This window comes from Trachypithecus francoisi, unplaced genomic scaffold (assembly GCF_009764315.1).
Source record: "Trachypithecus francoisi isolate TF-2019V2 unplaced genomic scaffold, Tfra_2.0 Lachesis_group12, whole genome shotgun sequence".
Lineage (NCBI taxonomy): Eukaryota > Metazoa > Chordata > Mammalia > Primates > Cercopithecidae > Trachypithecus > Trachypithecus francoisi.
This window is the reverse complement of record NW_022681457.1, coordinates 73,616,268-73,630,025: the sequence shown is the minus strand read 5'-3', so window position 1 is coordinate 73,630,025 and position 13,758 is coordinate 73,616,268. Positions and strand designations below refer to the sequence as shown.

At 39.6% G+C, this 13,758-nt stretch overlaps 1 protein-coding gene across 4 annotated transcripts in view; it reads right to left on the bottom strand.

The window, feature by feature from the left end:
• The window catches only part of FAF1 (Fas associated factor 1), a 534,320-nt gene that overhangs the window by 337,697 nt on the left and 182,865 nt on the right, over positions 1-13,758 (bottom strand). For all 4 annotated transcript variants that reach the window (XM_033226429.1, XM_033226430.1, XM_033226428.1 and 1 more), the window contains one exon: positions 818-1,023. In XM_033226429.1, the coding sequence (XP_033082320.1) occupies positions 818-923 (106 nt within the window). In that variant the 5' untranslated portion in view covers positions 924-1,023. The remainder of the gene's footprint in view (positions 1-817; positions 1,024-13,758) is intronic.

Genomic DNA, 13,758 nt, shown 5'->3' with positions numbered 1-13,758 from the left:
GGCATATACTTTCACCTCCTTTTGAAAAATAGCATTTTTTCAACTGGCAGAGAGAAAAGTGATGGAAACATGTCTCATGTCTGGTTTCTCATTAAACATGGTGTGATGGTTTGAATGCATCCCTACTAACATTCAGGTATTGTCTATGGGGTAGTATTCAGATGCAGGTCCTTTAAAAGATGATTAGGCAATGAGAGCTTGTTAATGGGATTAGGTGCCCTTATAAAAAGAGTTTGATGAAGGGAGTCTGTCCCTTTCGCCCTTCTGGTTTCTGCCATGTGAGAACACAATGTTCCCCACTTAGAAGGATGTAGCATCAAGGTGCTATATTGTAAACAGTGAGCAGCCCTCACCAGACACCAGCCTTGATCTTAGACTTCTTAGCCTCCAGAAATGTGAGAAAATAAATTTCTGTTCCTTATAAATTACCCAGTCTCAGGTATCGTTATAGCAGCACAAAAAGCATCAAGATATATCCTATGAAAAATGAATGAGTCTCAGTTGTAAAGTGTGATATGCAATGTACTTGATTAGGGTATTTTTTTTTGAAGCTCTTAGATATTTGATTTGCATCAGCCCTAAAACAGCATCATATACCATTCTACTTGCATGGAACAAAAAACATTATTCTCAAACTTACCTCAATCTCAACACAGTATTTAAAAATAAAGCACAATAATCAGTATTGGAAAGTTACCAGTTTCAACTTGCTTTTTTTCCCTTCTTGCACTGGTAGTCAACATGAAATTAAAAAGTATAAAATCTATGTTTACCTAATTATCTATTTGTGAAGGCTTTATGGCAGGAAAAACCTTACCAACAGTACAGCTGTCTTCAAGTACCACATCAACATTTCTGTCTCTGTACTCAACCCTGAAGTCCAGCATCCGAGGCTGCCTTTCTACAATCTGCCTGGATGGCATTACAGGTCGAAACGCCGAAGAAGAAGAGGAAGTAGGAGCTGAAGCTGGATGACTTGCTGGATTAAATGCAGGTCCTGGTATGGTCTCACCTCCATATTCACTAAAATGTTGACATAAAAGAAGGATTATCGTCAACCAAATCATTACAGAATACCACTAGGCACCCACTCCACACTTGGCTTGTGTTGTTCTTCCTATCAAGTAAGTTTACCTACATGTGTGTCAAGGCCAAACTTGAGTTCTACTTCCTCCATAAAATCTTTCCCATTGACTGAAGGCCACATTACTCTCCTTCCCTTTTTCGCCTTTCTATGTTTATTAGCAGTATCATATCATTTAGCATTTAATTAGATTTTTACCTTGTGTTGTTATAATATAAACATCATTTTTAACTCGGTAAATTAAGAACAGTGTCTTCTTCACTCACTCTCATTTACTCACTGGATCATTATTTGGCTCATCAACTCTACTTTCCACAGAATATTTTGAAATTTTACTGTCCTTAAACCTCAATTCTCCCCGATTCTCCCTATCTCACTTCTCAGTCTTTTTCCATTTTGCCAAAAAAAACAAAAGCCATTGAGAGAAATTTCCCTTATCTTAACATCAAATCCACAAACAAGCCCACATATGCACTCTTTCTCACTTCCTATAAAATAGAAGAGATACCATATTTTTAATCTGTTCAAAATTGAAAACTTTTTTTTGTTTGTTTGTTTGAAATGGGGTCTCACTTTGTTACCCAGGCTGGACAGCGGTGGCACAATCTTGGCTCACTGCAGCCTGAAACTCCTGGACTCCAGCAATCAATCCACCCTAGTCTCCCAAGTAGCTGGGACTACACATGCATGCCACCAAGCCCTGGCTCATTTTTTATGTTTTTTGTAGAAATAGAGTCTTGTTTATGTTGCCCGGACCAGTCTTCAACTCCTGGCCTCAAGTGATCCTCTCACCTCTGACTCCCAAAGTGCTGGGATTACAGGCATGAGCCACTGTACCCAGGCTAAAACAATATCCTCATTAGCTCTACACTAGGTATTATCCCTTTTATATCCAGTATCTTGACATCTCTTTCTCTTCTGGATTCTTTTGAACAACATTTAAAAATGTTCAGCCGGGCGCGGTGGCTCAAGCCTGTAATCCCAGCACTTTGGGAGGCCGAGGCGGCGGATCACGAGGTCAGGAGATCGAGACCCTCCTGGCTAACACGTGAAACCCCGTCTCTACTAAAAATACAAAAAACTAGCGGGCGCGGTGGCGGGCGCCTGTAGTCCCAGCTACTCGGAGGCTGAGGCGGGAGAATGGCAGGAACCCGGGAGGCGGAGCTTGCAGTGAGCCGAGATCGCACCACTGCACTCCAGCCTGGGCGACACAGCGAGACTCCGTCTCAAAAAATAAAAAAAATAAAAAAAATAAAAAAATAAAAAAAAATAAAATAAAATAAAAATGTTCAAATCTCTCCCTTCTTAAAAAATAAAATGAAATCCTGGCTCTGCCCACTTAATAGCTGTCCCATTTGTAAAATGGGAACAATAATTATATTTGCACAACATCTGGTACTTAGTAAGATCCCAGATTCCCAACTCAGTATGTCCACAGTTTAATTCATTAGTATTTCCTCAAGTCTGATCCTCCTCCATTACTCCTAATATCAACTCAATCCAGAAACCTGTGGTGTTATCCTTGATCCCTTCTTCTCTTTCATCTCACATACCTAATCAGTCCTTTAAATTATATCTCCTAAGTATGTTTTGCATAAGTCATCCACCTTTACCCTCTGATGCTGCCACTCTAGTCCAAGCCACAATTACCTCTTGTATGAACTAATGCAATTGCCTCCTAACTAATCCCTTTATATGTACTCCTACAACACTGAATTCCATTCCATTATGCCCCTAGAGTGAAATTAAAGACACAAATGTCTGGGGAGTTATACATGATATAAATGATGAATTGATGGGTGCTGACGAGTTGATGGGTGCAGCACACCAACATGGCATCAGTATACATATGTAACAAACCTGCACGTTATGCACATGTACCCTAGAACTTAAAGTATAATAAAAAAAAAAAAAAGACACAAATGTCTTCATATAATTCTTTCTCAACCCTTCAATTACTCTCCTTTACTCTTCAGATACATACTTAAAGTGGCTTATGAGGCCCTGCATGATCTGAATCCTATCTAGCTTTCCATCTTCTTGTGCTACATTATCTCCAGCCCTCTATGCTAATAGGCACATGGTCTTTAATTTCTTCTCTCACCTTAATCATTCCCATTTCACAGAGGAACACAGGCTATTCCCTCTAAGAATATCCTTTCCTCCATTACCCATCCACTTCTATTTTTCTTCTAACAAATTATACTCAACCTTTCATATCTCAGATTGAATGTTTTTCAACTCAGGGCACTAGGTCTAATTCCACACTACTAACTATAATTATAAAGTTAGTTGTATAATTAATGATTTGACATCTATGTCTCCACTGGAATATAAGCACCACAAGAATAAATCTCTTATTTTTGTTTTTTATTTGTTTGTTTGTTTGAGACAAAGTCTCATACTGTCACCCAGGCTGGAGTGCAGTGGGGCGACCTCGGCTCACTGCAGCCTCCACCTCCTGGGTTCAAGTGATTCTCCTGCCTCAGCCTCCTGAGTAGCTGGGACTACAGGTGCGCACCACCACGCCCAGCTAATTTTTGTATTTTTAGTAGAGACGGGGTTTCACGATGTTGGCCAGGCTGGTCTCAAACTCCTGACCTCGTGATCCGCCTCCCTTGGCCTCCCAAAGTGCTGGGATTACAGGCGTGAGTCACCACGCCCGGCCTTATTTGTGTTTTTAATGGCTGTATCCTCTGCCCTGAGCTTAAGATTTTATATATAGGAGGCACTCAAATATTTGCCAAACTAACAAGTAGAGGAATAATTATTTTAAAATTTGGTTTTTCTCTGACTTAATTTATCACATGTATTGCCACTTCTCTTTTTTCCTCCCTGAGAGAAGGAGGTGGGGAGAGAGGGAACCATAGGAGTGTTTCAATTGCAACATCAGTATTGTATGTATCTTCCACAACCACTAGTACTCAAGACCAGCTTTAAAACATCTTTCTTCTCAACCTGAATTTAAGAAAAAACAATGTTCAATTGTTTTTCAATTAAGCAGAAAAAGTTATATTTATTTTTATTTTTTATTTAATTTCCCTTCTTCATACTACTGCTTTGAACAATGTTCATCAAACTATAGATTACATTGTTGACTTGGTGAGTTGTGATCAGTCTTTTAAAGATTAGAATAGAAATTACCAGTATTGTGTCACTTAACAGGACCAACTATTGTTCCATAAAACTTTTTATTCTGTTACATAGTTGTATATGTACACGTGTTTGGGACTCCAAGTATTTTTCATTGTAAATCATATTCCAAAAAGTTCAAAAACAGTTAGTTTTTCAATCAACAGAGCTCAGATAATCCAGTAATCACTGATCCAAGACAAAAACCTATCCTTTCTCCTAGTTGTTAAATTCAAAGAAAGTAATCTTGCACAAAAAAACATGGGAACCAAGAAAATGTCCAAAAGCAGGAAAGAATCCCACAGCTGAAATCTAAAGTGAGCTCTTAAACATCTATGAACAGAATCTGTGTGATGACATTCTACATCTCTAAAGTTTGCCATAACTTCTCAGAACTGAAGAAAAACCTAAGAAAAAGCTAGTCACTGACTTAACTGTTTTTTGACTTCAAATCCACCTTTCTATATAGTCTACTCTGGGATGCTGGGGGCCAGTATTCTGCAAAACTGTATTTTCTTCTGCTAGATGGTTTCCTGTTAGATTCTAGCAAGATGAGATGCTATCTAGAGATTAGTAGTTAAAGAGGGGAGGAGATTAGTAGAGATTAGTAAAGAAGGGAGGAAAGACTTCTTTTTTCCTGCTTGCATACAGTTCCATCAGCATCACCCTGTAGGTGGGTTCCAGTCTTCAGCTCTTTTCAGCATTCTTATAACCAGCTTCTTGAAATTCCCTTAGACACAAGCAGCAGCTGGACAGTGTACATCCACAGAGGTCTGGTCCCCAGCTTCATGAGTCTCCTCCGTGCTTCATGGTTCTGTTAAACCCCTCTGTTCCCTAAACCTAACAGTGGTAGCTTCCTCTGGCATTTATCATATCCATGTTACCTCTTTTTGCTCTTTCAGTCTTCCATACCTATGTTACCAATCCTACCTTAAATTTCCTCTGCTGAAATATCTAGTATGTTTCATTTTCCTGATTGGATCCTGATACAGTAAAGAGTTCCCAGGAAACATACTTTCAAAGACAGGATTCAAGAATTGGCTTGATTATGTGACCGTGACCTTCAATTCACTGCTAGCTCCTTGTCAATAATAAACGGGATACTAGTGATCCATTCCATGCATTGGCATAATGATTACTGCATTATCACCTGTAGCTAATTTAATTATGATGATATGCCTATTGAAACAAGTGTCTAAGAGAACCAAATTACTGTTTGATTTGACTATTTTGATGGTAATAATGACACCAAGGACTTGCGGATGGCTGCTTCTGACTTGGAGACTTAAAAAAGAAAATGATACAGAGTTTTTAAGTTTTTAACTTTCAGCTCAAGTCATGACAAGATAGCTACAAAATTTTAAAAATAGCCCTTTAAAATTTTCTTACTTGTTGTAACCATAGGTACAACTCTGCCAAGAATTGGGTCCAAAATTTAATTTTGCAGATTGCAGAATTATGGTGAAAGTTGAATAAACATACTTTCTAAGTTCCCTTTGTTTTGGAAGGAGTGAGTCCCTAAGATATGGAATGAGGATACGTGGGTGAACAGCTCCTTCTCCCATGACTGAGAAGGCTAGCCTCCACTTTTGTGAAAGCTCTTAGCTTAAACTCTTAATCGTTTACTAGTTGACTAAATGAAAACTCTCAAAAGAGTCCACATTTCATATGGATGAGATGCCTGAACCTTCCTAGCATAATGCAGAAGAAATACAGATGCTTAAAGAAACAGGAATGCTGGAGTAGATTTACCATGTATAATCTGAATATATACATACCATCCTATACATCATCCATGAGGTCCTGGAGGATACAGTATTAAAGCATTTTAAAATACATTAGTAAGGGAATCTGTATTTGAAAAACTCTGTGGTGACTGTTTTCTGTGAGTTGGGAATGACACGGGGAGATGACATGATTGAGAAAGACTCCTGAACAAGCTGATCAGATTCCAGAGTGGCAGAGGTCAAATGGCAAAATTTGACAGAGAAAAGTAAGAACAATCATGTTAATGCACAACATGGACAGAAAGTAATAATCAAGAAGGTTGTGACGTACAAGACCTGCAGACACCTTTAGAAGTACTTAACTGAATGTGGTTTTTTTGTTTGGTTGGTTGGTTGGCTTTTTTTTTTTTTTTTTTTTTTGAGACGGAGTCTCAAACTGAGCATGGTATTTCTAAGGAATAAAATTAAAGATCAGTCTATTAAAACACTACTTGATCTATAAACAGTAGAAACCCCAGACTTGGAAGCCTAAATCCTGACTTCAGTGACCACTATGGAGAATCAAAGTCACTTCCAGTTTCCAAACACAAGTTGGTTCACAGACTTTAAAGCCCCTGGATTAAATGAGGTATGGTCCCCTAAAACACAACAGTGCCATAAGTATTTATTGTAAATTTTCCTCTAAGATTTCCATTAAGACACTTGCAGCTGTTTACCAGAGTATCTGTGTACCAATAAAAAGAAAATATCCAGATTTTTAGGAGATTACTAGATGCTAACTCTAAAATGATGCTAATTACTGGGGAATTTACAAAAGTGAAAGACTAGAGTTGGAAGTCAAGTTTTAGCCCAAATCAGCTCACAGTAAATGTGATCAGTCAATCTACCCTGCAGTTATTTCCCTAGGCCCTGTTTTTTTTGCTCTGAAAGAGCAAAAAAACACACTCAGTAACTGGTAGATATTCCATATTGGTTTCCTGATCCATAGAGTTAGGACTGTAATGTAAGAAGAGACCACTGGAAACAAATGATCTTACATATGTGTTTTATTTTCTACACTAATTTGTAAGCACTGGGAAGTGCATTTTGCTTTCACATAGCAGGGTACACTTATACCTTCATTGTCTTTTCCTGAAGATTACATCAACTCTCCTGCTCTTTGTCATAATAATAGTCTGTAGAGATCTTGATTAACTTGACATTTTGTCATAATAATAGTCTGTAGAGATCTTGATTAACTTGACATTCCAAAGAACGATATTACACTGATGACAACATAGATTGGTCCTGAAGTGCATAAACAGCAAGTATAGGTTAAGTCTCCATAATCCAAAAGTCTGAAATCTGAAATGTTTCAAACTCTGAAACTTTTTGAGCACTGACATAACACTCAAAGGAAATGCTCACTGGAACATTTTGGATTTTTGGACTAGGGATGCTCAACCAACCAGTATGTATAAAGTAAATATCCCCAAATCTGAAAAAAACTGAAATGTGAAATACTTCTGGTCCTATGCACTTCAAATAAGGAAAACTAAACCTATACTTTGATACTTTGGTAGGACGCATGCATGTTAGGGATTAGCAGACACATACCACAAAAATACAGGGGCTGCCACCTTGGTAAAGTTTCTAGAGTCCAGTGGTTGAAAGCACATGAGGGTGAAAGCTGTACTTTGTATTTCCCAACAATTAATAAGAAATAACTAAGTTAACTGAGGGAAAAAAAATTTGGACTGGGAAGAGAAAAAATGATTATGTACAATATGCTAGCACCAACCAAAATTACACTGCTGTAGTACTATGACCATAATCAATGAAAACCCTGAAAGATAGCAGTGAAAGAAAAGCCTCCCACTAGGGAGAACTTAATGTTGTACTATGTTCACCACTTCATCTGGAAGGAGAGATAGCCTGAGGTATAAATCTACATTGAATCATAAGCAATAGATGATGGGTTGGCCAGCAGTTCAGGTCCTGAAAAGAATAAAATTGGAAAACTGGATGACAAGAAAGTCTGGAGAAGAGATATGAAAATAGATCCTTTAGAATGCACACAGAATATAAATATATTTGGTTTTGTTTGTTTGGAGACGGAGTTTCACTCTTGTTGCCCAGGCTAGAGTGCAATGCCGCAATCTTGCCTCACTGCAACCTCTGCCTCCTGGGTTCAAGCGATTCTCCTGCCTCAGCCTCCTGAGTAGCTGGGATTACAAATGCCCGCCACCTCGCCCAGCTAAATTTTTTTTTGGGGGGGGGGAGGGGAGGTATCTTGAGTAGAGACAGGGTTTCACTATGCTGGCCAGGCTGGTCTCAAACTCCTGACCTCAGGCGATCCACCCGCCTTAGCCTCCCAAAGTGCTGGAATTACAGGTGTGAGCCACTGCGCCCGGCTAAATATATTTGTTTCGTAAGTGAATATTCTCTAAAGGCTAACCAATTTTAGAAAAGGATCTTAATAACATGGATAAGAAGACATTGTTCAGTCAGCTTTTTTTCCGTTCCTACTGAGGCTGCTTGATGCATTAATGTACAATGTGGCCACGTCAACAGAGATGGAGGTTACGCATGGACACGGCAACATGGACTTCCCCTCACCAAGGCTGCATCTAGCTAGGCAAACTATGGAGTGCCTAAGCTGCAAGTGACACAGTCTAATACTGAGTCCCCAATAAGATGCCATTTCCCAGGGACCTGGTAATAAAATACTTCCATCACGGAGGGGGCAGTGATCTATCTTCCCTGAAAAAGACACTTTTCTAAATAGGAACTTGACTTACCTGACAGCAATGCATCTGTCAGGACCACCATTCAAGGACTTAGGGAATACCTAAGTATTGATGGTTTCCCACACAACATTGGTTCTAACTAAGGAACTTGTTTCACAGCAAAAGAAGTGCAGCACTGGGATCACTGTGTATGCCATTACCCAGGAGCAGCTAGCTTGACAGAACAACAGAATGACTTACTAAAGATTCAGTTATGACACTGGTTAGGAGATAACCTCAAAGATTAGGGTTCCTCTTGAAAGTATGTGGTATAAATGGTTTACATCAGTGTCCAAAACACCACACTATTTTTCATACTGCCAGAAAACACATGTATGGGAATTAAGTGTTCACAGTGATTCCTCTTACATGCCTAACAGCTTACTAAACTTTTGCCTCCTGCAACTTTGGGTGCTGATGGTTCAGAAATCATGGTTCCCAAAGATGTAACATTTCCACAACACTTCCACTGAATTGGAACTTGAGAATGCTGCTTGGCCATTTTGCACTCCTCATGGCACTGAATCACCACCTAGGGAAGGAGTACTGGCTACAGTGACTGGTCCTGATTACCAAGAAAAAAACTGGGCTGCTGCTACACAATGGACTATGACTGGAGCCCAGGAGATTTTTGGGGGGCATGTCTAGTAAGAACGGAAAATTACAACTAATAAAAAAGCAGGTAAACTGAGGATTCTGACTCTTCAAAATGAAGGTGTAAGATGCTCCATCGGGGGGAAAAGAAACAAAAACAAAAACAAAACAAAAAACCCTGACCATTTGAGGTGCTAGCTGAAAACAGGGAATACAGAATAAATGGTGAAATAAACTCACAGTATCAACTATGGCCTTATGACCAGTAACAGAACAGAAACTTTGACAGCAAACACACAAACACATACACACACCCCTATCTTCTTGCAGTTCACACATTGATCCTATCAACATCACCCTACCAGTGACATATCACCCCAACGGTGGCACTCATTTTGTTTTAGCATCAACCACTGATGGTAGCTTCTAGCTTTTTTTTTTTTCCCAGCACCTTTTCCATAAGTCTCTCTGCATCCTGCCAACGCTACCAGTATCAGCTGAACAGGATTTCCTTCTCATATGTCTGGGACCAAGTTCCTAGGGCTCCTCCAATGAGCTACAAATAAAGTTCTGTTAACCTCAACCTCCATCAGCCTCTTTCCTTTGTTCCTCTATCACTTTCCTTTGTGCCCACTGGTGGTTGGCAGGGGGCTCTCCCTGGTAGATGTGTTCTAGTTGCTGCTTCTTGGTCTGGAATGGGAATCATGACCTCCACATCCCTACCCTTCTCACTGAAACTACAAGTCTGCTCTTGCCCTGGGCTCCTTTCCTCGCCAAGCAGAAAGAACCACCCATACCTGCGCTTGGTGGTACAGCTGCCTCCTGCAGTCATTCTATCTAGGTTGTCTCACTATCCCTTTTCTGATCTTTCAAACTTCTCCACATCTGTGTAACCTACTCCCTATTTAAAATCCCCTCTGGTATAATTGCTAGGGTAGACCAGGTGCGGTGGCTCACACCTATAATCCCAGCACTTTGGGAGGCTGAGGCAGGAGGATCACTTGTGCTCAGGAGTTCAAGACTAGCCTGAGCAACATGGCTGGGGCAAAACCCCATCTCTACAAAAAATACAAAAATTAGCCAGGCTTGGTGGCACATGCCTATAGCCCAGCTACTCAGGAGGCTGATGTGGGAGGATCAATTGAGTCTGGGAGGTAGAGGTTGCAGTGAGCTGAGATCATGCCACTGCACTCCAGCCTGGGTGACAGAGTGAGACCTCATCTCAAAACAAAAAGGCAATTCAAAAAATGAGAGGAAGAGAGAGATCTTACCAGTTAATGAATGATCCCATCAGTTTTCACTAACATTTAATGAGACCCAAAGAATACAAAAGCATCCAAAATTCTCAAATCAAAAAAGAGTAAATGCATTTTAAAAATTTCCCAGCTGTGAACATGGTGAAACCCCGTCTCTACTAAAAAATACAAAAAACTAGCCGGGCGAGGTGGCGGGCCTCTGTGGTCCCAGCTACTCGGGAGGCTGAGGCAGGAGAATGGCGTAAAACCTGGGAGGCGGAGCTTGCAGTGAGCTGAGATCCGGCCACTGCACTCCAGCCTGGGCGACAGAGCGAGACTCCGTCTCAAAAAAAAAAAAAAATTTCCCAGCTGTGAAAATCACGATCTTATAATTTGGCCTTGCTATTCTTTTCTATTTGATCATCTAATCATGTAATCATTATAGATTTACTAATCTATAAATATCTTTTTTTAAAAAAAGATATTGATTGAAAGCCAGGTATAGTGGCTCGTGCCTATAATCCTAGCACTCTGTGAGGCCATGGTGGGAGGATGGCTTGAACCCAGGAGTCTAGAACTCCTGGGCAACGTCATGAGACCCCATCTCTACAAAGAATACAAAAATTAGCTAGGTATGGTGGTGAGCGCCTATAGTACCAGCTACTCAGGGGGCTGAGGTGGCAGGATCACTTCAGCCCAGGAAGTCGAGGCTGTGATTGTGCCTGGGCTACAGAGCAAGACCCTGTCTCCCAAAAAAACCCACCACCACCACCACCACCACCAACAACAACAACAACAAAAGATACTAATGGGAAACTGGGCAAGGTGTCACATGTCTGTAGACCCAGTTACTCAGGAGGCTGAGTCAGAAAGATTGCTTGAGCTCAGGAGGAGTTCAAGTCCAGCCTAAGCAGCATAGCAAGATCCCTGTACCTTAAAAATAAATAAATATAAAAATGACACCAATTTGGAAGCTCTATGTAGAAATTTAGTTCTAAAACTTCAACCAAGTGTTTTTATCCTTACTCAACTTTCCTCTACAAACAACTCAGGCTCTTGGAAGGCAATGAACAGAAAGAAAAGTAAACAGGAACTCTGTACTTGTTTATTATTTCAATTTTTTAAAGTCTATGCCATGGCAAAATCTTTAGGCATCTCCTAAAAAAAAAAAAAAACTCCACATTTATTTTAGAGATAAACTTGTGAATCAATTAAATCAGGTTTTTAAAATGGAAATTACACAAAGCAATACATAGAGACTAACTAGCTATAATGGCTATTTTCTAAGTCAAAAAAGCTGGGCATTTATATATTCTGAAAGCCTAGTGGTCAGGGTTTGAAAATAAATGTTGTCTTATCTAGGTGTTCTCCATGAATTAAACAATGGACAAATGAATATACTGTACACCTGTCTGGGTAATAAAACAACTATGAGTTAATAAATACCATCCACTTAGTGAGTGGCTAAATTATGCTATTAATTTATAAAGTTTACTTTTAGAAAACATGGCATCAGCTCTCCAATTATACAAGTAATTCACTAACATTTCTTCCTAAAAATATATCCAAAAATAATTTTTAAAGAGGCTCTGGACAATACGTTAAATAAATAATATACCAGACCACGTAAACACACATACTCAATGTTTGTTTATGACTGAATGAATAGTTTACATTTATGACTGCATAAGTTATACACAGTATGCTGTGTTAGCAGTATAATGTCTAGTGAAATAAGCCTTGGAGAAACAGCCAGAAGCCTTGCTTATATTCCTGACTCCATCAACATCACGCTGTAACATCTGGGCCAAGTCACTTTATGACTTATCCTATCTACCTATAAAATGAGGAATAATAATATCTGCCTTTAATAGCTTACAACTAAAATAATAACTATAAAAAACAAAGCTGTGGAAGAAAGACATTATGTACATGTATTGAATTTCAACTTCTTTATCCAAAATAAATTTTTTTTTTTTTTTTTTTAAGATGGAGTCTCACTCTGTTGCCTAGGCTGGAGGGCAGAGGTGCAATCTTGACTCACTGCAACCTTGGTCTCCCGGGTTCAAGTTCTATTTTTAGTAGAGACAGGGTTTTTACCATGTTGGCCAGGCTGGTCTTGAACTCCTGACCACAAGTAATCTGCCGGCCTCAGCCTCCCAAAGTGTTGGAATTATAGGCATGAGCTACCATGCCCAGCCCTCAAAGGAAAAATCTTAAAAGTTTTGAAATACCTCACTGACTGATCTTGAAGAAGACAGAGTAATAGAGAAGATAGAGCATGACTCTTAAAGTAAGACAATCTAGACTTCACCACCTGCTTCTACGCTTGTGAACTTGGGCAAGTCTATGTAAACTCTCTAACTTTGAATTTCCTCAAACATAAAATATAAATATTTACCTCTTACAGGTTGTAGTGAGTATTAAATGAATAAAAATATGTCAATTGCCTAGCACACTGCCTTAAGCATTCAAAAAAAGTTTCTTTCCCTTGGAGTTTATGGTTACATTAAAAATCATATTCCCTCTTGGATTCATACAAAAACCTGATTTCAAGAAAAGCTAAAAGGCACATACTGGTTCTTCTTTCTCTCAAAAATAATAATAATAATAATAATAATAATAATTTCCAGTCAAAGGAATTTAGCATCAACACATGTATCAGTGAGGTGGGTATTTATTTCCTACCAAAAGTTCATTATCTCATGAGAATATTGCTTTATATAGTAATTTCTTTAAACTATAGTATTTGATACCTCCTTTCTTTGTTAAGTAAGGGATGGACTAACAATTTAACAGTCAGTTGTATACACAGACTATATAAATTCAACTTTATTATAAAAACCAAACATACAAAACAAAGATCTTTTTAACCGCCTGAATATACCATTTCTCGCCTAGTGCCTTCTACTTTCAGTGTTAAGCCTATGAGAGGCCGGGCGCGGTGGCTCAAGCCTGTAATCCCAGCACTTTGGGAGGCCGAGACGGGCGGATCACGAGGTCAGGAGATCGAGACCATCCTGGCTAACACGGTGAAACCCCGTCTCTACTAAAAAATACAAAAAACTAGCCAGGCGAGGTGGTGGGCGCCTATAATCCCAGCTACTAGGGAGGCTGAGGCAGGAGAATGGTGTGATCCCGAAAGGCGGAGCTTGCAGTGAGCTGAGATCCGGCCACTGCACTCCAGTTTGGGCGGCAGAGCGAGACTCCGTCTCAAA